This window comes from Staurois parvus, unplaced genomic scaffold (assembly GCF_062004578.1).
Source record: "Staurois parvus isolate SC_StPar_1 unplaced genomic scaffold, SC_StPar_1.0 ptg001642l, whole genome shotgun sequence".
NCBI classification, from domain to species: Eukaryota; Metazoa; Chordata; class Amphibia; order Anura; family Ranidae; genus Staurois; species Staurois parvus.
Genome location: NW_028319438.1, coordinates 364,043 through 389,107, shown reverse-complemented (window position 1 = coordinate 389,107; position 25,065 = coordinate 364,043). Strand labels below are relative to the sequence as shown.

The 25,065-nt window shown below is 47.0% G+C and overlaps 1 protein-coding gene across 1 annotated transcript in view; it reads right to left on the bottom strand.

Annotated features, from left to right (window-relative positions):
* Window positions 1-3,006: 3,006 nt before the first annotated feature.
* GPC2 (glypican 2) overlaps window positions 3,007-25,065 on the bottom strand; it is a 45,156-nt gene continuing 23,097 nt past the window's right edge. Inside the window, exons 7-11 of the mRNA XM_089663228.1 lie at window positions 17,512-17,642; window positions 13,066-13,200; window positions 12,843-12,979; window positions 11,824-11,999; window positions 3,007-5,036 (exon numbers count right to left, since the gene is read on the bottom strand). Coding sequence (XP_089519354.1) covers window positions 4,780-5,036; window positions 11,824-11,999; window positions 12,843-12,979; window positions 13,066-13,200; window positions 17,512-17,642 — 836 coding nt within the window. The 3' untranslated portion in view covers window positions 3,007-4,779. The remainder of the gene's footprint in view (window positions 5,037-11,823; window positions 12,000-12,842; window positions 12,980-13,065; window positions 13,201-17,511; window positions 17,643-25,065) is intronic.

The window sequence follows — 25,065 nt, the reverse complement described above, 5'->3', positions numbered from 1 at the left end:
GTGGACTCCTTTCAGGGTGTTATTAACTAAACATACACACCCGCAATGGTTCGTATGAACGGGGTGCGAGTGTGATGCGCAATTCGCACAGAAAATGCTGCGTATTCTGAACCGCATCAGTGTGAACCCGGGCTGAGTGTCTCACTCTTCTTGTTACATTGGACATGAGGATGCCGAGCGACAGTCTACTACGCAGGGCAGCACCGTCTTCCAGGGGTGCTAAGGATAGGGTATGTAAAACTGCATGAACTCTTCCCTAAAATAAATGAGCAGTTAACACTTGAGGTGCAGGTAGAATATTTTCGAATTTTCCAGAGTTGGACTTTAAGACATTTTTTTCAGAAGGCAATCAGAAATCGCAGCTTTTTTACTCCATTTAATAAAAGGTTTCCTTTAAGATTATTAAATGATCATACACATTAGACATGCTCCCTTTCCCTGTACCTGGAAGCATCTTTTTGATATCCTTTGCCACCATGACAGGAGTCATTTTTAAATGGTATACTGCTGCAAAAGATCCAATCAAAAAATCAAAACACTGAATTCCAAATCCTTCAGTAATGCATCACAAGCCCATTCCAAAAGCAAAACACAAAGGCAGAGGTGTAGTTTGAAGATTGTGGGTCCTGATGTAAAAGCACATGCCTGAAGAAGGGGTCCCGCAACGCCCTATTGAAGGGGTCCTGCGAGACTCCGAAACGTTGCCTTGCTGTAACTATGTGATCGTTTATTACTACTTTTGGACCCATATTGGTGATCCTCGGTGTGCTGGTGACATTTTCCCTTGCTGATGTAAAAGCTGACGTGGGACTCCCCCACTACCAGCCGCCGCCTCCTCCTGGTGCTGGCTGCACATGCACACAAGGTAGGGGGCAGGCAGGTCACACTTTGAGCTGCCAGGTGAAAGCGGTGGACTTGTATGTTAAAGTGGAAACTCATAGGGCCCGGTCTGGGCCCCGCCAAGGTTGGACAAGCCCTCTGACTTTCAGATTCACATACAAGCCCACCACTTTCATCCGGTAGCTCAGAGTGTGGCCTGCCTGCCCCCTACCTTGTGTGCATGTGCATGATTGAGCAGGGCTGGGGGGGAGTCGAACAGAGAGTGCACCGCTGAGGGAAAGGGTACTTGCCCCATCACACTGTGTAGATGAAACTAGAAACTCAGGAGGACCAGGATGGGCCTGGGTGGGCCTCTGAGTTTACTGAATTATCTACATAGTGGGATGTGGCAAGCACTTTTCCCCAGCAACACAATGTAAAACCTAAGGTGACAGAGAGGCCGCACGGGCCCCCAGGAGCACGGGCAAGGTCATCATTGCAACCCCACAAGCTCCGCCTATACACAAATGTCTGTGTACAGGGACCTTCATGCATGATGCCATTAAACTGGCGGGGGGCCCATTACCTGAAAACAACCCTAGGCTCCCTGTGCAATAAATACTGTATGGCCAAAAGTAGATGGATACCCAACCAAATGATTAAGGTGTTTCCAGTGAAGAGAACTGTTAATGCTACAACATACAAAGATATTTTAGATAATTGTGTGCTACCAACCTTGTGGTAGCAGTTTGTTTAGGACCTTTTTTGTCCAAGCATGACTGTGCCCCTGTACTTCATAAGGACATGAGTCTGGTGTGGAAGAACTTGAATGGCCTTCCCAGAGCCCTAACCTCAACCCTACTGAACATGTCGGATTGCCAGCTGTGACTGACTGGATGTTGGAATGCCAATTGTGAGCTACGGCTTCTCATCCAACATCAGTACCTGACCTCACAAATGCTTTTGTGGTTAAATGTGACATATTCCCGCAGACACACTCCAAAATCCAGAATGTGGAGAACCTTCCCAGAAAAGTGGAGGCTGGTATAGCTGCCCAGAAATGGTCATGGTTTTGGAATGGAATGTCCATCAAGAGCATAGAGGTGTGAAGGTCCGGCGTATGGCTATTTTAGATTGTAAGCTCTCCTAAGCAGGGTCCTCTTAATCCTCTTGTATTGAATTGTACTGGTGCTATATAAATCCGGTATTTTAATTATTATTATTATTATTATACAGGATTTATATAGTGCAAACAATTTGCGCTACGCTTTACAATATAAGGGAGACAGTACAATTACAATACATTTCAGTACAGAAGGAATAGGAGGGCCCAGCTTGTGGAACTTACAATCTAAAGGAAGGGGGAGGTGATACAAAAGGTGATAGCTGTAGGGGATGATCTGATGGAGGTGACTCAAGTACAGTTCTTAGGTGGAGGTGGGGTAGGCTTCCCTGAATAAGTAAGTTTTCAAAGTTCGCCTAAAGGCAGATAAGGTGAGGGCTGACCGGACATACTGTGGTAGGGAGTTCCAGAGGATGGGAGAGGCTCTGGAGAAGTTCTGAAAGCGAGTGTGGGAGGAGGTGATGAGGGAGCTAGAAAGGAGGATATCATGGGAGGAGCAGAGAAGACGGTTTGGATGATATCTGTGGATGAGGTTGGCGATGTAGCTAGGGGCAGTGTTGTGGATGGCTTTGTAAGCTGTGGTTAGTATTTTGAATTTTATACGTTGGATTAGTGGAAGCCATTGAAGGGATTGGCAGAGAGGGGCAGCAGTCGCTGATCAGTTGGTAAAGTGTATGAGTCTAGCAGCAGCATTCATAAAAGACTGAAGGGGGGATAGCCTGTGTAACGGTAGACTAGCGAGGAGGGAGTTGCAGTAATTGAGGTGGGATATAACCAAGGTGTGGATACGTTGTTTTGTGGTGTCATTGGTCAGGAAGGGGCGGATTTTGGAAATGTTCCGGCAGGATTTAGCCAGTGATTGGATGTGGGGCCCAAAGGAGAGGTCAGAGTCTAGGATTACGCCTGGCACCCTGGCATGAGGGGAAGGACCAATGGTTGTGCTGTTGATCTTAATGGTAAAGTCATAATAATAAAATATTGTGTGTATCGCTGATTTTTGGTACCAGACACCTGCTAATTTACATATAAGCTATTTTCCCCATTTCAAAGGAAATGGGTCAGAAGACTGGTAGGTTGTATTTAATTATTGCAAGTGTCTTATTTTGGAACAAAAATACTGAAATTTCTTTTCCTAAAAACTATGTTTTCACTAGACACCATGACACTCTGACAATCATTCTATAATTGTTAAATATACATTTCTTTCTATGATACTTCCTGTCACAAAAAAAAAAAATGATGTAGCCCCACAATACTTTAAAGGGGAACTGTACATTGGAAGGTATTAGCTTCAAAATGGAATAACACTTTAAAGAGAGCCTGTCATGTTTACTGTAAGAAAAAAAAAATCCACCCAATGATAGTCACCTTAGCCACAATGCCCTGCCACTCAGAGCACTCAATAAATACCCACTGTGGTATGGGGAATATGTGACCTCCTCCCAGGAGGCAGTACTCAGACCTCAGTGTCCAATCACTATGCCAGAGCACCGTCACCTGACAAGGAGGATGAAGTTAACCCTTTATAAGTTCTAAAAAAGAGCTTACACAGGGATAGGACACCACCCGGCTTCGACAAAGGAATGGAGGGGTGAAGGGAACCTGAGAAAGTGAGTTGCAGTGGGTGGGGTGACTTCTTACAAAAGAACCTCTCATTCTGCCCTAAATGGGTTTTTTTAAAGAAAATTTTGCAAACCATTTGCCTGGGTTTGTTACGAGCATCCCGGGTGGAGTTGGTATTTAATCAGCAGAAAACAGGCAAAGCAGACCTATATTCAACCCTTAAAGTGATAAAACCCAAAAATTTTTTATTTTAGTCCCCCCGTTTCCTGTTTGCAGGTGTCTCCTTTAGCTAGTCAGGTGCTCTGGGGGCACCTTTGCGTGTGTGCTTCTATCTGGGACCTGAGCCCAGCTGTATGCGTCCGTAGGCCACATCCCCGGTCCCATTTCCTCCCAACAATTTGATTGACTATAGCAGGAGCCCATCGCTCTGCTGCCCTCCGTGTCTCCTGTGGAAGGAGGAAGTTCAGGAGGGGTGGGCCACGCTGATCAATCATGGAGTCGGCAGCAGGTATTTGAGGATGTGGGGGGGGGGCTTGTGATAAAACGCGTGTACTAGGGCGTTTTTATACCTTAATGCTGTGTCTGCATTAAAGAAAAAATGTCTTTAGTACTACTATAGAGAAATGTTAACACTCTCACTGAGATGGATAAATAAAGTTAGACAAAAACTGAAATACTTTTTCTTTCTGGTGCAAATCCTGCTTTAGGCTTCTGTCCAGGGGTGGACTGACCATTTGGAAACTGGAGCACTGCCTGAGGGCCCGGGGTCAGTAGGGGGCCCCATGAGATGCCCCTGGTACCTTTTTCATAGGCTTTTTGAGTTTTGGCAAGGACACAGGGGCCCCATGATCCCCTATTTCCCGGGGGCCCCATGAGTTGTCAGTCCGCCCCTGCTCCTGCCATTACTGCCCACCTAACGTCCAAAGGGGAAAAAGAATCAGAGTTCATCTTTCATTTATTACTCCCATAATGATCATGTGACCAAACACCTAGACTTAGCACTGGAGGGAATCTAGAGCAGCATATTCACCTGGAAAGGTCAGCAGTGTTTCAGCTTTTGTTTCTTCTTTATAACCATCTCAATAATGCTGTTAACATTGGATTACAGGTCCATTTCAACCCATTTGTTGTATCCAGTGCTAAATAAATATGTATGCTGTATGTCTATAACAAACAATAGGATAGAGGCACACATGTATGTACAGTGATGTCCCATAGATGTGCACATGTTGGAATGTATTGGCAAACACGCATTCATTCAGGCAGCTGTCAGGTCAGGCAGATAGAACAAGTCCCATGAGCAACACCCCAAATGTCATACTGTACGTTGGGGTTATAGACCACCCTGCATCAGCACCAAACCTTCTTCTTTTCCGCCCGTCCCCTTTTTTCCCACCGGTCTCATTCTTCTCATCCTTCTTCTTATCCTTCCCTGGATACTTCTTGTATTTGGTGTCTCGGTTCTGGACCTTGATTACAGGTTTCTCAGTGACTGGGTCACCTCCGCCCGAGCTTCCACTGCCTTCGTCAACTGATGGAAGAAAGCAAAAATGGTAAACAGTGTGACCATGAATGACTTCCTACAGATTACAGTCCACATTCCATTATAGTGGCTACCATTACAGAAGACCTGTCAGGAGAGAAACATGGGAACTGCCCTTGTTGAAATGATCTGGCCTGGAACTAACAGTTTCCAATCAGAAGCAGGCACTCTTTGGGTATTGAGACAGCCGCTGGAGCTGGCTGCCAGAATATGAGAGCTGATAGGGAAGATTCATCCATCTGCGCTAATAGTGTGGATGGAGGACTCTCCTCAAATGTAGAAAGCGTGACAGCATGCTGTCCTTGTCAACCAAGTAGCTTGAATCCAAGAATCGACTCCAGCTTAAAGCCGTAGAAAACCACAGGTAAAAAAAAAAAAATCCCTTTAAAGGTAATATTATAATGTGCTAGTATACATTGCATACTAGCACAGTGGTGTATTTAGGTTTTGTGCTGCCCTAGGCAACACAAAAATCGTTCTCCCCCCCCCCCCATAGAGAGACCCTGACACCGACCAACCCCCACTTCCCCACAAAGAGCGCTTGGCATTGACCAACAACACCCCACCCGAGAGAGCCTTCCTCTACCACCACTCCCCATACACTGGCCACCCCCACCCAAGAGAGCCTTCCTCTACCACCACTCCCCATACACTGGCCACCCCCACCCAAGAGAGCCTTCCTCTACCACCACTCCCCTTACACTGGCCACCCCCACCCAAGAGAGCCTTCCTCTACCACCACTCCCCATACACTGGCCACCCCCACCCAAGAGAGCCTTCCTCTACCACCACTCCCCATACACTGGCCACAACCACCCGAGAGAAACTTCCTCTACCACCACTCCCCATACACTGGCCAACCTCACCCGAGAGAGACTTCCTCTACCACCACTCCCCATACACTGGCCACCCCCACCCGAGAGAGCCTTCCTCTACCACCACTCCCCTTACACTGGCCACCCCCATCTGAGAGAGCCTTCCTCTACCACCACTCCCCATACACTGGCCACCCCCACCCGAGAGAGCCTTCCTCTACCACCACTCCCCTTACACTGGCCACCCCCACCCGGGAGAGCCTTCCTCTACCACCACTCCCCATACACTGGTCACCCCCACCTGAGAGAGCCTTCCTCTACCACCACTCCCCTTATACTGGCCACCCCCACCCGGGAGAGCCTTCCTCTACCACCACTCCCCATACACTGGTCACCCCCACCTGAGAGAGCCTTCCTCTACCACCACTCCCCTTATACTGGCCACCCCCACCTGAGAGAGCCTTCCTCTACCACCACTCCCCTTACACTGGCCACCCCCACCCGAGAGCCTTCCTCTACCACCACTCCCCATACACTGGCCACCCCCACCCGAGAGATCCTTCCTCTACCACCACTCCCCTTACACTGGAAACCCCCACCCGAGAGAGCCTTCCTCTACCACCACTGCCCTTACACTGGCCACCCCACCCGAGAGAGCCTTCCTCTACCACCACTCCCCTTACACTGGCCACCCCCACCCGGGAGAGCCTTCCTCTACCACCACTCCCCATACACTGGCCACCCCCACCCGAGAGAGCCTTCCTCTACCACCATTCCACATACACTGGCTACCCCCACCTGAGAGAGCTTTCCTTTACCATCACTCCCCATACACTGGCCACCCCCACCCGAGAGAGCCTTCCTCTACCACCACTCCCCTTACACTGGCAACCCCCAACCAAGACAGCCTTCCTCTACCACCACTCCCCATACACTGGCCACCCCCACCCACCCTGGTGAGAGGGAGAAGACACTCACCTTCACAGCTCCAGACATCCCCAAGAACAAGAGTCGGGCTCTGCATACACCTTCAGGCAGCCCACAGCCTCTCTCGGATCTCACCTGGTCCCCATGCTGTGTGTTCCTTCCTCCATCCCTTATTCCGGGGGGCAGTGCTGCCCCCCTGAAAAATGCTGCTGTCCCCCTGAAAAATGCCACCCTAAGCAAATGCCTTGTTTGGCTTGTGGTAAATACGCCCCTGTACTAGCACATTATGAAGAACTTAAAAAGAAGCCCTCCAGCATTGTGCTGTCACTGCTGACATTGCTTCCATCTTCACCTGATCTTCCTTCTAGGTTCACAAGCCCCAGCCGTCTGACTGGCGGAGCCGCAATGACATCACTCCCGTGCACGGCACACGGCACAGTGCTCTGAAGGATAAGCGAGGGTATGCCTTGCTTCAGAGAGCATGCACTGGCTCTCAAAAAGAGCTAATATCTCCTAAACGGTGCACGTTCAGGAGATATTCATTTTACCTACAGGTAAGATTTATTATGTAGGTAAAAGTATTAAAAAATTGTTTATTACCACTTTAATCATCCTCTCTGAACACATTTCATTCTACTAGGTCTTAAAGTGTCATCAAACCCGCATCAAAAAAAACTATCAATAAATACTGTATTACATGCTGTTCATACTCACTCAGTCACTATCGGATTTGTTTTCTGTATTCTACAAAAAACCTGGTTGATCCTGTTGTTCTTTGTTTCCCCCTCCTGTCCATGTCCCCGGTGCAACTGGGGATTTTGCAGAGCAGTGTTGGCAGTTAGTGCACATGCTCAGTTTTTAGTGAGTTTCTATTCTGAGTATTTCCTCCCAATCACATCTGAGCAGCCCATGTGACTACAGAGTCACACATGTGGGCGTATACACTGACAGCACACTCCTCCTCCATGCCAACTAACCATCTAAACCCAATGAGAGTGGGATATTACATCTTGATTGATGGAGGATCACCTCCCTGTTATTCTAAGACACAGGCTAGAGAGACATGACATAGCCTGTGACTGGCAGCAATTCACCCACACCATGTTGTTGCCAAAAAAAAAATAAAGATTTGATTTCAAATATATATTTGTATTATGATCTAAAACAGTTTATTGATATTATTTTGTTTTTACTCTGTATTCCAAAGGCTGTTTTTTTAATTGTGAACATGTGACCAGCAGCAGAGGACTAGATGCTCCTCCGGCTTATGTTTCCCTGTAGACAGGCTGGGAAAAAGTTGGGTCGTGTGACTGTTGTATATCGATTAAGAAAAAAGGTACTTAGATCTTTTTATAATTAAAATAATTACAGTGCCATCATCTATATACAGAAATAGAAGGGATAATGTAAATTAAACAGTGTGTGTTTAGTATCACATTAATCGTAAAGTTGAGATTTTGGGATGAAACGCGTCAGTGGGGCATGGCTTATGGAAGGAGGTGAAGCTGATTCTTGGATATGTATTATCTGGTTGACATGAACAGCATGTGACCCCGCTTTCTACATTTGACGAGTATTCACCGAACTAGACATGCTCCATTGTGGTATCTCCACCTGGTAGCAGGGGACTGCATTCTTGCAGCCATTGAGAAATACTGTGCGAGCTGTGATTGGTCGCAGCTTGTCACATGGTACAAGGCTGTTGTGAATAGCCTTGTACAATGTGATCTCTGTGATCATTCACAGATTTCACACGTAGTAAGCAATGATGTCAGAAGTGACATCTTGCTTACACCTATTCATGTGATCGCTGATTGGCCAATCAGTGATCACATGATCGGGACCTCAACTGGACACAGCCGGCACCGGAGTGCGCACAATCCAAAATGGGGGGTGCCGTTTATGAACTGCAACCCGCCCCTGCACTGCCACCGTCCTGCCGTTTATATACAGCGGCCAGACGGGAAGTGGTTAATCAGCATTTTTTGGCAGGGGTGTTTTCTGGCTGAACCCCCCACAAAAATAGTGGGTTTCAAGAGGAGTTTTTTATCTGTAAAAAAACGCTCTAACGCTGGTAAACACTATAAAACTTGGCAAACTGGTGTTTTTGAGCTACTTTTTTTTCCTTTTCTGCTAAAAAACGCTAACGCGAAAAACACGGCTACACGCGGCTAAATACTAATGCAAAAATGCTAAAAAACGTGGAAAAACTCACATTTTTAACACAACTTTATCCAGCTAATGGTACCGGTGTTTTTAAAAAGCCCAGCGTGCATGAGGCCTCAAGAAGAGCAGACCTTCCAAATGAGGGACAGTTGGGGCTGTATTCTTGATCAGTTGTACAGATGAACCATATATGAATCAGGAAGTCAGTATATTCTCATCATCTAAACATTATTATTTATTTATTTCAGGTACTTATATAGCACCGTCAATTTACGCAGCACTTTACATATATATTGTACATTCACATCAGTCCCTATCCCTCAAGGGGGGTACAATCTAAGGTCCCTAACCCTCAAGGGGCGTACAATCTAAGGTCCCTAACCCTCAAGGGTTGTACAATCTAAGGTCCCTAACCCTCAAGGGGGGTACAATCTAAGGTCCCTAACCCTCAAGGGGAGTACAATCTAAGGTCCCTAACCCTCAAGGGGGGTACAATCTAAGGTCCCTAACCCTCAAGGGTTGTACAATCTAAGGTCCCTAACCCTCAAGGGTTGTACAATCTAAGGTCCCTAACCCTCAAGGGGGGTACAATCTAAGGTCCCTAACCCTCAAGGGGTGTACAATCTAAGGTCCCTAACTCACATTCATACATACACATACTAGGGACAATTTAGACAGGAGCCAATTCACCTACCAGCATGTCTTTGGAGTGTGGGAGGAAACTGGAGTACCCAGAGGAAACCCACACAGTCACAGGGAGAACATGCAAACTCCAGGCAGGTGGTGCCATGGCTGGCATTCGAACCAACGACCCGCCTACTGCCAGGCAGAAGTGCTAACCATTTAGCCATCGTATATCACATTGTATTGTTATTGTTCTGTCACATGTTCTGTCTCCCTTTGTAATGTAAAGCTCTGAGCGAACTGTTGGCACTTTATAAATACTGCATAATAATAATAATAATAGCCACTGTGCTGCCATCATGAAGTGTCTATGTTGGTGGAATTTTGCCTAGTATCTGACTTTTGAAAAAGGCCCCAATAGATGGCTCGAATTTTAGACCATTTCTGCTGAATCAGCTGAAGTTTGAGCCATGGGTGGCCCCAAGCAAAAATCAATTTAAAAATTGACTGAGTCAGGTTGAGAATGATCTGCTGAACAATGACTGCATCCTATCATGGTGCCATGACTGCCTGACTATAATAGCCAGCAGTAGAGATTCTCCATCCACGCTGTTTGCATTGATGGGGGAAGCAATTGATTTTTCTCACCAGCTTGCAGGCTGAATGAGAGACAATTGAGCAACATATGACGGCCCTAACACTTTCTCATTTACAATGGCAATAACAGTGCATTAAAAACCCAACTCCAGGGAAAGCATAAATCCTCCCTTGCAGTGGGAGAAGAGGCTCTAACAGTGCAGAGGAGCCTGCTGGGGAGGAGGATGGGGTAGATAAACTGCTGTTCTAAGTGCAGGCCATATACAGGTCATTTATCGGCCGAATTGTTGGCCGAAAAACGAAAAATCAGTCGTTCTGTTGCCACCAATGCTTACGAAAATCAACCGTTTTTCGAAGATTTTCCAGCCTGACCGATAAAAGAAACGAGAAGGAACCGTGAAAATTGGCCCACTAACAGTGCCAATATCGGCCGATTATTCTTTCGGACGAAAATTCGGCCAACAAACGACCCGTCTATGGCCTGCATTAGGCTTCATTTACACAGGACACTTCTAAACGATGGAAACTGACTGCTAGAAAACGTAGGTTTAAAAAACACGTCTGTTTAGCCGCATTTGCATACCGTGTTTATGCATTTGAAGCTATTTTTACAGATAACCTCAGGAGACCTTCCAAAATGCCCAGAATGCACTGAAAAACAGTAAAACATTAGCTATTAGGAATACTCACCTCTGCTCTAATGGCCTGATGACCGTGAGGTCCCTCGCCAGCACCAACATCTCCTAGGCTTCTCCTGGATGTTGTTCTTCAGCCGCCTTGGTTGGCTGGCAATCATTCATCTCTGCGCACTGGCACCATGCCGAAAATGTAAACTTAGATTGCAGGCTCCTACGAGCAGGGCCCACTTAGCCCTCTTGTATTTTATTGTATTGTAACCATTCTGTCTCCCTTTATATTGTAAAGGACTGCACAAACTGTTGACGCTATATGTAACGGAACCGACCCAGTCTGCGCTTGGGTACTTCCGTTATAGGCAAGGCAACAAAGGAGTGGCTCCAGAAGAAGCACATTAAGGTCATGGAGTGGCCTAGCCAGTCTCCAGACCTAATCCTATAGAAAATATATGGGGGGAGCTGAAATTTCGAGCTGCCATGCAACAGCCAAGAAACCTTAAGGATTTAGAGATCTGTAAAGAAGAGTGGACCAAACTCCTTTCTGAGATGTGTACAAACCTGGTAACCAACTACAAGAGATATTTTACCCCTGTCTTACCCCTGCCAACAAGGCTTTCTCTACCAAGTACTAAGTCATGTTCTGCTTGGGAACAAATACTTCTTTTACTCACTGAACTGCCACTCTATTTGTATCATGCGTTTTTTCTGGATTTTCGGTTGATATTTTGTCTCTATCAATTAAAATACACCTATGATAAAAAGTATAGACCCACTTAATTTCTTTGTAAGTAAGCAAATTTACAAAATCTGCAGGGAATCAAATAATTGTTTTTCCCCACTGTATAGTCATTTATCTCACACAAAAAAATTAAATATGTTATTCTAAAAGGATGGGAGGGTGTAGGTTGGACAATGTTATTTGAACTGGCATGTCCCTTTAAGAAAAATTTAACAGTTTATTTGACCAAAATATCTTGTTTTTTTGCATTACAGTAGTAGATGATCACTTACAGGTATCCTGGGTGTCGCTGTCCCTCCCTCTGTATGCGGCCTGCAGTTTACTCCTGACTACACGCAGTTGTATGCCCAGCTGGCGTGTTCTGGGGTCTGGAGGTGACATCGGCAACTCCACCTCTGGGTTATTAATCTGATTCACCACACCGTCACCTGTCACCTGTGGGAGGTACCTGTAGGGTCACAAGAAGAAGTCATAATCAGGATATCTCTTCTCTCCGATTTCCCCTTTTGTGTCTTTAACCTCTTCACGCCGGCCGAATGCAAAAGTGCGGCCTCCCGGCGTCTGGGCCTAGACGCCGAGCGGCCGCACATTTGCGTTCTATTAAAAAAGAACATATGTGCTGAAAGTGCGCGCCCTGCGTGCTCCCAGCACACGTGTCTGGTACTCACGGAAAGGTGCCGATCTCCTCTTTCGATCGGGATCTTTCCCGATCATGTGAAAACCGTGACGGCGTATCACAGCGGTCACATGACCCTAAACCCCGCCCCACCTCCTGAAACCCTTAAAGGGCTGGGAGGACCCGGCGCGAGGGGGTTAAAGTACATGTAAACAATGACTTTGCAAAACAACCCATCAATGGAAATGAGAGGCCAAACATTTGTGTATACATACAGCATAAAAAACCATTATAAACACCCATTTCCCCTTTGTTTTATAGCACATATCTCAGCTGCATAAGGAGCTCAGAGAGCTAAGGGAGGAGAAAGAGCAGCACACTAATCTTCCCAGTGAATGGCTATGAGGGAAGGCGTGTCAGCACAAGGCTGAGCATTGGAGGAGAGCAGACTGGGTTCCCAGCACAGCCAGAAAACTAACCACGCTGTGCTCTCATGTCCAGTGCGGTCAGTTTTTATTAGGAAAGCAGAGAGACTGGCAGAAACACCAGGGATTTCACACAAAGGAAGCAATACAAAGAGAACTGGATACTTTTTCATACAAGTACATGTTACAGCAGACACATATCAGGAATATGAAATGTTGGGTTTACATATTTTTTAATCTCAATACTAACCGCCCTCTCGACTGTCCATTCCAACATTTATCTTGGTTACTAAGACCAGCAGAGACTCTGTTATCAGAGCAAAGGGACAGAGGGAGGAGCTTCCAAAGACCACGCAGTGGGCGGAGCTTAGACACCACCTCTGACACCTATCAAAAGAAAAGGATTTACAAGATAAGAAAATACATAGAACACTCGGTATTATCATACAGTCTATGCTGTAATGCTGTCTCACCAGTCTGTCTATATTGGTGCCGGCTGCTGACGTGGGCTTCTCATCATTGCTGTAAACTCGAAACTTTCTCTTGGGGTCTTCTGGTGGGGAGCGTCGTGAGCGCGATGGAGGCGGGGTTCCACAGGACTGGAAGATCTACAATACATATTGGTAATTATTTAGCAGAACAAATCTATAAAAACAAGAGAAAACAAAATAATTACTGCTCATAATATTACCTCCCCCACGTGCCTCTTCCCCTGATTTCTCAGTCAGGATCAATAGCACCACTATCAACCCATCCCTGCATGGCAGGGTGCTAGGTGTAACCCTGGATTCTGAACTATCCTTTCAGGCCCACATCCATTCCCTGTCCAAATCATGCCACATCAACCTCCGCAACATCTTCCAGAATATGCTCCTTTTTAACCAATGATACCACAAAGCTCCTACTTCACTCCCTGGTAATCTCTTGACTTGACTACTGCAACACTCTCCTCATTGGCTTACCTTGACATAGGCTATCCCCCCTCCAGTCCATCATGAATACTGCTGCCAGGCTCATCCACCTTACCAACGTTCAGTGTCCTCCATCCCTCTCTGCCAATCCCTCCACTGGCCTCCACTCAGTGTCCTCCATCCCTCTCTGCCAATCCCTCCACTGGCCTCCACTCAGTGTCCTCCATCCCTCTCTGCCAATCTCTCCACTGGCCTCCACTCAGTGTCCTCCATCCCTCTCTGCCAATCCCTCCACTGGCCTCCACTCAGTGTCCTCCATCCCTCTCTGCCAATCCCTCCACTGGCCTCTACTCAGTGTCCTCCATCCCTCTCTGCCAATCCTTCCACTAACCTCCACTCAGTGTCCTCCACCACACTCTGCCAATCCCTCCACTGGCCTCCACTCAGTGTCCTCCATCCCTCTCTGCCAATCCTTCCACTAACCTCCACTCAGTGTCCTCCACCCCTCTCTGCCAATCCCTCCACTGGCTTACACTCAGTGAACTCCATCCCTCTCTGCCAATCCCTCCACTCAGTGTCCTCCACCCCTCTCTGCCAATCCCTCCACTGGCCTCCACTCAGTGTCCTCCACCCCTCTCTGCCAATCCCTCCACTGGCCTCCACTCAGTGTCCTCCATCCCTCTCTGACAATCCTCCCACTGGCCTCCACTCAGTGTCATCCAACCCTCTCTGCCAATCCCTCCACTGGCCTCCACTCAGTGTCCTCCATCCCTCTCTGCCAATCCCTCCACTGGCCTCCACTCAGTGTCCTCCATCCCTCTCTGCCAATCCCTCCACTGGCCTCCACTCAGTGTCCTCCATCCCTGTCTGCCAATCCCTCCACTGGCCTCCACTCAGTGTCCTCCATCCCTCTCTGCCAATCCCTCCACTGGCTTCCACTCGCTCAACGAATAAAATTCAAAATACTAACAACAACTTACAAAGCCATCCACAACTCTGCCCCCGGCTACATCACCAACCTGGTCTCAATATATCAACCAAATCTCTTTGATCCTCCCAAGACCTTCTGCTCTTTAGTTCCCGTGTCACCTCCTCCCATACTCACCTCCAGGACTTCTCCCAAGCTTCTCCCATTCTATGGAACTCCCTACCCCAATCTGTCCGGCTCTCTCCTAATCTATCCACCTTTAGACGATCCCTAAAAACCTTTCTCTTTAAAGAAGTCTATCCTGCTTCTACTTAGTAATTCGCCATTTATTTCCTCCATCAGCTCATCCCCCCCACACAGCTATTACCCTTTGTATCACTCAACCCTTCCTCCTAGATTGTAAGCTCTGACGAGCTGGGCCCTCTGTTTCCTCTTGTACCAAATTGCAGTGTAACTGTAATGTCTGCCTTCATTTTGTAAAGCCTCTCAAGACCTTCTGCTCTTTAGTTCCCATGTCACTTCCTCCCATGTTCACTTCCAGGACTTCTCCCAAGCTTCTCTCATCCTATGGAACTCCCCACCCCAATCTGTCCGGCTGTCTCCTAATCTATCCACCTTTAGACGATCCCTGAAAACCTCTCTCTATAAAGAAGTCTATCCTGCTTCTACCTAGTAATTCGCAATTTATTTCCTCCATCAGCTCATCCCCCCACAGCTATTACCCTTTGTATCACTCAACCCTTCCTCCTAGATTGTAAGCTCTGACGAGCCGGGCCCTCTGTATCCTCTTTTACCAAATTGTATTGTAACTGTAATGTCTACCTTCATTTTGTAAAGTGCTGAGCAAACTGTTGGAGCTATAATAATATGGGCAGCACAGTGGCTAAATGGTTAGCACTTCCGCCTGGCAGTACTCGGGTCATTGGCTCGAACCCCAACCACGGCACCACCTGCCTGGAGTTTGCATGTTCTCCCTGTGCCTGTGTGGGTTTCCTCTGGGTACTCCAGTTTCCTCCCACACTCCAAAGACATGCTGGTAGGTGAATTGATTCCTGTCCAAATTGTCCCTAGTATGTGTATGTACAAATGTAAGTTAGGGACCTTAGGATTGTACACCCCTTGAGGGTTAGGGACTGATGTGAATGTACAACATATATACAGTCAGGTCCATAAATATTGGGACATCGACACAATTCTAAAATTTTTGGCTCTATACACCACCACAATGGATTTGAAATGAAACAAACAAGATGTGCTTTAACTGCAGACTGTCAGCTTTAATTTGAGGGTATTTACATCCAAATCAGGTGAACGGTGTAGGAATTACAACAGTTTGCATATGTGCCTCCCACTTATTAAGGGACCAAAAGTAATGGGACAATTGGCTTCTCAGCCGTTCCATTGCCAAGTGTGTGTTATTTCCTCATTATCCCAATTACAATGAGCAGATAAAAGGTCCAGAGTTCATTTCAAGTGTGCTATTTGCATTTGGAATCTGTTGCTGTCAACTCTCAAGATGCGATCCAAAGAGCTGTCACTATCAGTGAAGCAAGCCATCATTAGGCTGAAAAAACAAAACAAACCCATCAGAGAGATAGCAAAAACATTAGGCGTGGCCAAAACAACTGTTTGGAACATTCTTAAAAAGAAGGAACGCACCGGTGAGCTCAGCAACACCAAGGAAAACAACTGTGATGGATGACCGAAGAATTCTTTCCCTGGTGAAGAAAACACTCTTCACAACAGTTGGCCAGATCAAGAACACTCTCCAGGAGGTAGGTGTATGTGTGTCAAAGTCAATAATCAAGAGAAGACTTCACCAGAGTGAATACAGAAGGTTCACCACAAGATGTAAACCATTGGTGAGCCTCAAAAACAGGAAGGCCAGATTAGAGTTTGCCAAACGACACGTAAAAAAGCCTTCACAGTTCTGGAACAACATCCTATGGACAGATGAGACCAAGATCAACTTGTACCAGAGTGATGGGAAGAGAAGAGTATGGAGAAGGAAAGGAACTGCTCATGATCCTAAGCATACCACCTCATCAGTGAAGCATGGTGGTGGTAGTGTCATGGCGTGGGCATGTATGGCTGCCAATGGAACTGGTTTTTTTGTATTTATTGATGATGTGACTGCTGACAAAAGCAGCCGGATGAATTCTGAAGTGTTTCGGGCAATATTATCTGCTCATATTCAGCCAAATGCTTCAGAACTCATTGGACGCTTCACAGTGCAGATGGACAATGACCCAAAGCAGACTGCAAAAGCAACCAAAGAGTTTTTTAAGGGAAAGAAGTGGAATGTTATGCAATGGCCAAGTCAATCACCTGACCTGAATCCGATTGAGCATTTCACTTGCTGAAGACAAAACTGAAGGGAAAATGCCCCAAGAACAAGCAGGAACTGAAGACAGTTGCAGTAGAGGCCTGGCAGAGCATCACCAGGGATGAAACCCAGCATCTGGTGATGTCTATGCGTTCCACACTTCAGGCTGTAATTGACTGCAAAGGATTTGCAACCAAGTATTAAAAAGTGAAAGTTTGATTTATGATTATTATTCTGTCCCATTACTTTTGGTTCCTTAATAAGTGGGAGGCACATATGCAAACTGTTGTAATTCCTACACCGTTCACCTGATTTGGATGTAAATACCCTCAATTTAAAGCTGACAGTCTGCAGTTAAAGCACATCTTGTTCATTTCATTTCAAATCCATTGTGGTGGTGTATAGAGCCAAAAATTTTAGAATTGTGTCGATGTCCCAATATTTATGGACCTGACTGTATGTAAAGCACTGTGTAAATTGATGGCGCTATATAAATACCTGAAATAAATAAATAATAATAAAAATACACAACATAGCCACCTAATAAATCCCCTATATTTCATCCTAGGGAAACAATTAAGATGGAGTAGAAAATAATTGAGTGTCACTAGGGAGGATAACATCTTTGAATGGACCCTGGGAGCTGTCACTTAATTGTAGTTTAACAGCCATGCCCCAGGCATTGCAAATTATAGAACCCATATGTGTATGCAACAGATTAGGATAGACATGTTTGATGTCCTTGAGCATATACCTGAGCAGTTAGCTGTACACTCTCCTCCTGCAGTTTCATTATGGCTTCTGATATTTTCACTGCTATCGAATCTGCAGCAAGCTCCACGTTAAAAGATCCTACCAATCGCTCAGCCACCTCCTGCAGCCCATCTGAGGGGTAAGAATTGAAAGACATGTTGACAGTTTTTCTTTTAACCTTCCTTATTTAACGTGTATAGAATGTACATTTATAAAAGCTGAGGCTATACAAAAGTCAAATTTAATTAGAGCTGCAGTTTGTTAGGACAGACTCCCCCCTTCCATTACACAAAAAAATGGAAATATGAGAAGAAACCCCTTTTTATTGGGCACAACTGGTATGCAGGTATTTACTGCAGTTTGCAAATGTGAATATATCACTAAATATACCGAGATCATATATCACAGAGGGAAGTAAATATAAGTAAAATCAGATTATCCAATCTATCCCTAGAAGTAATATATTCCATGAGCAGGGGCGGACTGACAACTCATGGGGCCCCGGGCAATAGGGGATCATAGGGCTCCTGTGTCCTTTCCCAAACTCAAAAAAGCCTATGAAAAAGGTACAAGGGGCATCTCATGGGGCCCCCTACTGACCCCGGGCCCTCGGGCAGTGCCCGATTTTCCAAATGGTCAATCCGCCCCTGTCCATGAGGTACAACTTAACAACACAGATGGGTTTAAGTCTGCGGAATAGACAGAGTAAGGTAGCAGTCCTTGACTAGGAACAAGTAACTGAAACATGCTGTATAACTGGAAACTATAGACCAGTCAGCCTAACATCAATAGTATGTAAACTAGTAGAAGAAATGATAAGGGTGCAAAAACTTGCTGATGAAAATGGTATCATTATTAGTAACCAACATAGACTTATGAAAGACTGCTCTTGCCAGACCAACCTATTAACATGCTATGAGAAGGTTAACTGTAATTTGGATAGAGGAAGGCCTGTGGACGTTGTATATCTATATTTGACACAGTACCCCATAAACGCAAAATTTATAAATTAAGATCTTTTTTTGCACTGATGAGATTGTATGTACCTGGACAGAAAACTGGATGCAGGAGCCTGCCCAGAGAGTAGTGACTAATCGCATATTTTCTGAGCAGTCTAGAGTCTAGGGCAAACCAAATCTAACCAAACCAGCAGACACCCCCCACCAAGCCAATACACAAACACATACATCCCATAATAGTTTGCTCCCAAGCAAGACACACAATAGAACCACATGGCAGTAAACAATGAACAACCCCCACACCCCACCTATACATGTCTACACAATATCAGGACATTTCACCCTGCACCCCTAACAACAGGCACAGGGTGACTTACACATAAGAGGGATATGGGGAGCTGAGAAAGGGGTCTCCCCACCTCTCTAAAGTGAGCTGTGTTCCATGGGCCACCCACCCAAAGTGACTCCCTTCACAGAGATTAATTCTGTTTAACGTATTCATAAATGATAGAGAGGTTGGAATAAATAGTCCAATCTCAGTGTTTGCTGATGATTCAAAGCTAAACAGGGCAATGACTTCACAACAGGATATTGCAATTTTACAAGATTTCAATAAAATAGAGGGATGGGCAGTTATATGGCAAATGAGGTTCAATATTGAAAAATGTAAAGTAATGCAATTGTTGGCTAAAATTATGAATGCAAGCTACCCACTAGGGGAGAACCTCTGGAGGAAATCAAGGGTGGAAAAGGATCTGGGGGTCCTAGTAGATCACAGGCTTCTCAATAGCATGCAATGTCAAGCTGCAGCAAGAGAGGCTATTAGCATGCATTAAAAAGAGTGTTTACTCAAGAGATAAAACTACAATCCTGTTACTTTACAAAACTCTGGTTCGGCCACATCCTGAGTATGCCATCCAGTTTTGATCACCATAATTCAGGAAAGATGCACTGCAACTGGAAAGAGTCCAGAGAAGGTCATCAAAAACAAAAAGGGAGACTGGAGGACCTCAGTTCTGAGGAGCAACTACAAGCATTAAACCTATTCTCCCTGGAGAAGAGATGCTTAAAGCGGAGTTCCACTCACCCTGTCAAAAAATATAAGTCTACAGCAGTGGTTCTCAACCTTTCTAATGCTGCGACCCCTTAATACAGTTCCTCATGTTGTGGTGACCCCCAACCATAAAATTATTTTCGTTGCTACTTCATAACTGTAATTTTGCAGTGGGAGGACTAGCGCCCCATCACTGATGTCAGTGGGATGAATAGTGTCCCATCGTTGGTATCAGTGGGATGAATAGTGCCCCATCGTTGGTGTCAGTGGGAGGAATAGTGCCCCATCGTTGGTGTCAGTGGGAGGAATAGTGCCCCATCGTTGGTATCAGTGGGAGGAATAGTGCCCCATCATTGGCATTAGTGGGAGGAATAGTGTCCCATCATTGGTATCAGTGGGAGGAATAGTGCCCCATCATTGGTATCAGTGGGAGGAATAGTGCCCCATCATTGGTGTCAGTGGAAGGAATAGTGCCCCATCATTGGTGTCAGTGGGAGGAATAGTGCCCCATCATTGGTGTCAGTGGGAGGAATAGTGCTCCATCATTGGTGTCAGTGGGAGGAATAGTGCCCCATCATTGGTGTCAGTGGGGGGAATAGTGCCCCATCATTGGTGTCAGTGGGAGGAATAGTGCCCCATCATTGGTGTCAGTGGGAGGAATAGTGCCCCATCATTGGTGTCAGTGGGAGGAATAGTGCCCCATCATTGGTGTGAGTGGGAGGAATAGTGCCCCATCATTGGTGTCAGTGGGGGGAATAGTGCCCCATCATTGGCATCAGTGGGAGGAATAGTGTACAATCATTGGCATCAGTGGGAGGAATAGTGCCCAATCATTGGCGTCAGTGGGAGGAATAGTGCCCCATCATTGGCGTCAGTGGGAGGAATAGTGCCCCATCATTGGTATCAGTGGGAGGAATAGTGCTCCATCATTGGTGTCAGTGGGAGGAATAGTGCCCCATCATTGGTGTCAGTGGGAGGAATAGTGCCCCATCGTTGGTGTCAGTGGGTGGAATAGTGCCCCATTGTGGGTGTCAGTGGGAGGAATAGTGCCCCATTGTGTGTGTCAGTGGGAGGAATAGTGCCCCATTGTGGGTGTCAGTGGGAGGAATAGTGCCCCATTGTGGGTGTCATTGGGAGGAATAGTGCCTCATCATTGGTGTCAGTGGGAGGAATAGTGCCCCATCGTTGGTGTCAGTGGGAGGAATAGTGCCCCATCTTTGGTGTCAGTGGGGGGAGGAATAGTGCCCCATCGTTGGTGTCAGTGGGGGGAGGAATAGTGCCCCATCGTTGGTATTAGTGACACAAATGATGGGGTACTATCCCTTCCACTGACACCAATGATACTTACCTTGCTGACTCCTGCTCCAGCCTGGGCTCGCTCTCTCCCTCTCCCATCTACAGCCTGCATACCTGGCTGCAGCAGCAAAATTTGCACTTACCTGTCAGCTGTCTTCCTTCTCTGGCCTCTTTCTTCACTCGCTCCTGCAGCTCCCTCGATCTTCTTCGATCTCCGCGCGCTGCCGCTCGGTTCCTCCTCTCCAAGCTCCACCTCCTCGCCGGTGATTGGCCGCCTGTGTGCCTCTCCTGAGCTACAGTTCCGGTGGCCAATCAGCGGCGAGGAGGCGGAGCTGTTGAGTGATCCCGGAGGTGTGGCCAGGTTACAGGGGCAGCATATCATCCCGCCCACAGATCGCCTGAGACAGGAGCGGTGTCTCGGTTCCTAAGACCATCGGAAATATGTGTTTTCCGATGGTCTTAGGCGACCCCTGTGAAATGGTCGTTCGACCCCCAAAGGGGTCGCGACCCCCAGGTTGAGAACCGCTGGTCTACAGCTACAAAAACGGTAGCTGCTGACTTTTAAAAAACAGCCACTTACCTGTCCCTCAGTCCCGCGGTGTGACCCCCCGCAGCTCGTTTCACCGGCCGTCCTGTATTCCAGGAGGATGGCATCTTCAATCTGGGCACCCGGCTGTGCAGCTTGCGGCCTCACAGCTGGGTACCCACTGCGCATGCGCGAGTAGCGCTGTGCTTCATGAATGGTCCTGTAGTCTTCTGGGACCTGTCACGTGTCCCAAATGACTACAGGGAGGGAGGGAGGACACCTTCCGCTTCCGATCGCCTAGGCCAGAGGTAGGCAACCTGAGAGCCGCAGGACTACAAGTTACATCATGCCTCTGCAAGTCATAGCTGTAACTGTCAGTTTTGTAATCTTTGCATTGCCTCTTGGGAAATGTAGTTCCACAACAGCTAGAGAGCCACAGGTTGTCTACCCCTGGCCTAGGCGATCGGACTGGAAGTGGAAGCGGGTACCTGTCAAATTCGGGTACCCGCTCCCCCCGCCCCCCAAAGGTGCCAATCCTTAATGAGGAGCGGGGGAACAGTCCTTAAAGCGGAACTTCCCTTTTTGGGTGGAGCTCCGCTTTACGAGGGGATATGACTGCAATATACAAAGCTTTAAATGGTGATCCTAGCATTGGGAGGAAATGTTTTAATAGAGTGGTAAGGATGTGGAACTTCCTTCCACAGTTGGTGGTGTCATTGATGAGTATAGATAAATTCAATACGCGTTTAGATGTGTTTTTCTTAGCTAACAAAATGTACAGGGATATGGAAAATGATAGCGACATACACACACACTCAACCTTAACAATTTTGTAACTATGTAACCATTCTGAGTCCTCAATAACAATAAAAGGTAGATACTCGGATGCTCACAAATAGGTTCACTTGCACTTAGTATACAGGACCCATTGGCTTGGAGAGTGGCTTTGAGCAGTTTGCTACAGAAAACTCTTCAGATGAATGCACCCAGCAGCATTCCACCCTCTTACAGTTGAGAAACATACCCAACAGTCTGCAACCCAATCCAATAGATGGCATTCGCCACCAAACTCTGTCTAACAGCAGTCCCATGCAAGTTTCTCAGACAGAATACTAAAGTTGGCCATACAAGTTTCGAATTTCAGCCAGTTTTGTGATTATCCGGCTGAAATTTGCTGAATGGGTGGCCCTGTCAGCCACTTTATTAGGTTTACCTTTCTAGTACCAAATTGGACCCCCTTTTGCCTTCAGAACTGCCTTAATGTTTCGTGGCATAGATTCTACAAAGGTGTTGGAAACATTCCTTAGAGATTTTGGTCCATATTAACAGGGTGCAGGGACGGACTGACAACTCATGGGGCCCCCGGGCAATAGGGGCTCATGGGGCCCCTGTGTCCTCGCCCACACCCAAAAAAGCCTATGAAAAAGCCAGTTATAGGTACCAGGGGCATCTCATGGGGCCCCTACTGACCCCGGGCCCTCGGGCAGTGCCCGAGTGCTCAAATGGCCAGTCCGCCCCTGACAGGGTGACAAGAGTTACTGTTGCCTTTCTATCATCTCAAATCAGTCTGTCTATTCTCCTCTGACCTCTGACATCAACAAAGCATTTTCGTCCATGCAACTGCCTTCCACTGGATATTTTCTCTTTTTCAGACCATTCTCTGTAAATCCTAGAGATGGTTGCGTGTGAAAATCCCAGTAGATCAGCAGTTTTTGAAATACTCAGACCAGCCCATCTGGCACCAACAACCATGCACATTCAAAGTCACTTATATCCCCTTTCTGATGCTCGGTTTGAACTTTAGCAAGTCGTTTTCACCACATCTAGATGCCTAAATGTATTAGGTTGCTGCCATGTGATTGGCTGATTAGCAATTTGTGTTACCAAGCAATTGAACCGGTGTACCTAATAGTGTACATAACAAGTGAATGCTCACAAATGCATATCATGCGTGTGTGAGCATGATACTCACATACTCGGCTGATGGCATGGAAAGACCTAATAGCATCCAAGAACGGCTATTGCATTTTGAGGGTCAAGCCCTCTTTCTTGGAGCCACAAAGGACAGATTTGACATGAGGAAGCAAAACCCTGTCTCTGCCAAGATGGTTGCCTCTCAATCTGCCACAATCCAAAACAAGGCATGGCAAGTCAATAATGGGGAGTAGATCTGCTGCAGGAGCCTACAAGTGATACTAGTGGCTAGTTTTTTTTTTTACTAGTTCCCCTGTTTTTCCAGATCTTTTTCTAGGGCTGACATACTGCTTCTGAATTCACTACTTAGGTGTCCTTTTATGAAACAGAGATCAGCAGCGATCCTAAGGATCATTGCTGATCTCCGATCATTAGTGGTTTAGGAAACAGAGATGATCAGCGGAGAACATGTACTCCGCTGATCATCTCAGCACACGGATGGCCAATGTATGAAGGAGCGATGTCAGGCCTTCACTGGCGATCTGTGTTCTCCTCCAAGTTCTCCAGCCCGGAGCTGGAAAATCGGAGGAACCGCAAACGAAGCAGAGATAATTTACCGCTGTTTAGTAAACGGTGTTTGACTGATCTCTTACTGTAATCTCGCGAGATTGCAGTAAAAGTAGCCGTTTTCCAGCGTTCAAATCGTTTGTAGATCGCTTCTTCCTTCATTCGGAGAAGTGATCTACACCGCTTCATAAAAAGGCATTCAGAGGAGAACCCTCTCCTCTGAGAATGGCAGAGAACTGAGCAGCGGTCATTTACCACTGCAGGATCAAAGGACACCTTAGTTTGTCACCAACCTGGAGCAATCACAGTCAGTGAAGCCTGAAATGTCTCATCTTGCATGCTTTACCCAGAACAGTGGCTCACTACCAGGGGCGGACTGACCATTTAGGTGCTCAAGCACTGCCCGAGGGCCCGGGGTCAGTAGGGGGCCCCATGACATGCCCCTGGTACCTTTCATAGGCTTTTTTGGGTGTGGTTTGAGTGTGGGCGAGGACACAGGGGCCCCGTGATTTCCTATTGCCCAAGGGGCCCCATGAGTTGTCAGTCCGCCCCTGCTCACTACACAATGATACCAGAACCAGGATGACCAGGAGCGGAATGTCAGGGCAGGGCTGTAGCACGGACAGGTAGGCCTAGTAGCAGGGTAACGCACTGACTGACGACAACCACCAACAGACCGAAGTCCCTCAGGGCGCGGAGTCTAAGTCCCAGGCTGCCCTTCACCAGGGCCCCTGATGGTGGGGATGGACTTGACGCAGCCAGGAACCAGGTCGCGGCCCCCGAGACACCACGGCTGCGGTAATGGCCACCGCCAATGGCGTGTAACTGGTAATATTGACAATAGCGTAGTCAGTTAGGCCGGGTCAACAACAACAGGACAAAACAGTACAGAACAGTAGACAGAGAATCACAGGTCACGGGCCGGGATCAGCAACGGAAGGTCAGATCAAAGGAAAACACAGAGAATGGTCTAGTCACAAGCCGAGTCAGATACCAGAAGAGTCACAAGAGTATACACAGAGCTGTAGCAAGACCAAGACCCAAGACACAAGTGCAAAGAGCATGTGCGGATCACAGGCTTATATGTACTCAGCCACACCCCTCTGGGGGATGGACCTCAGAGACCTGAAGGCATAAAAGATTCCCACCATGCTCAGCAGAAATCCAAGATGGATGCCAGCACATGGAGTAACATAACTTCTGGGAAAAGGTAGGACCTTGACACGGACTGACCAATTG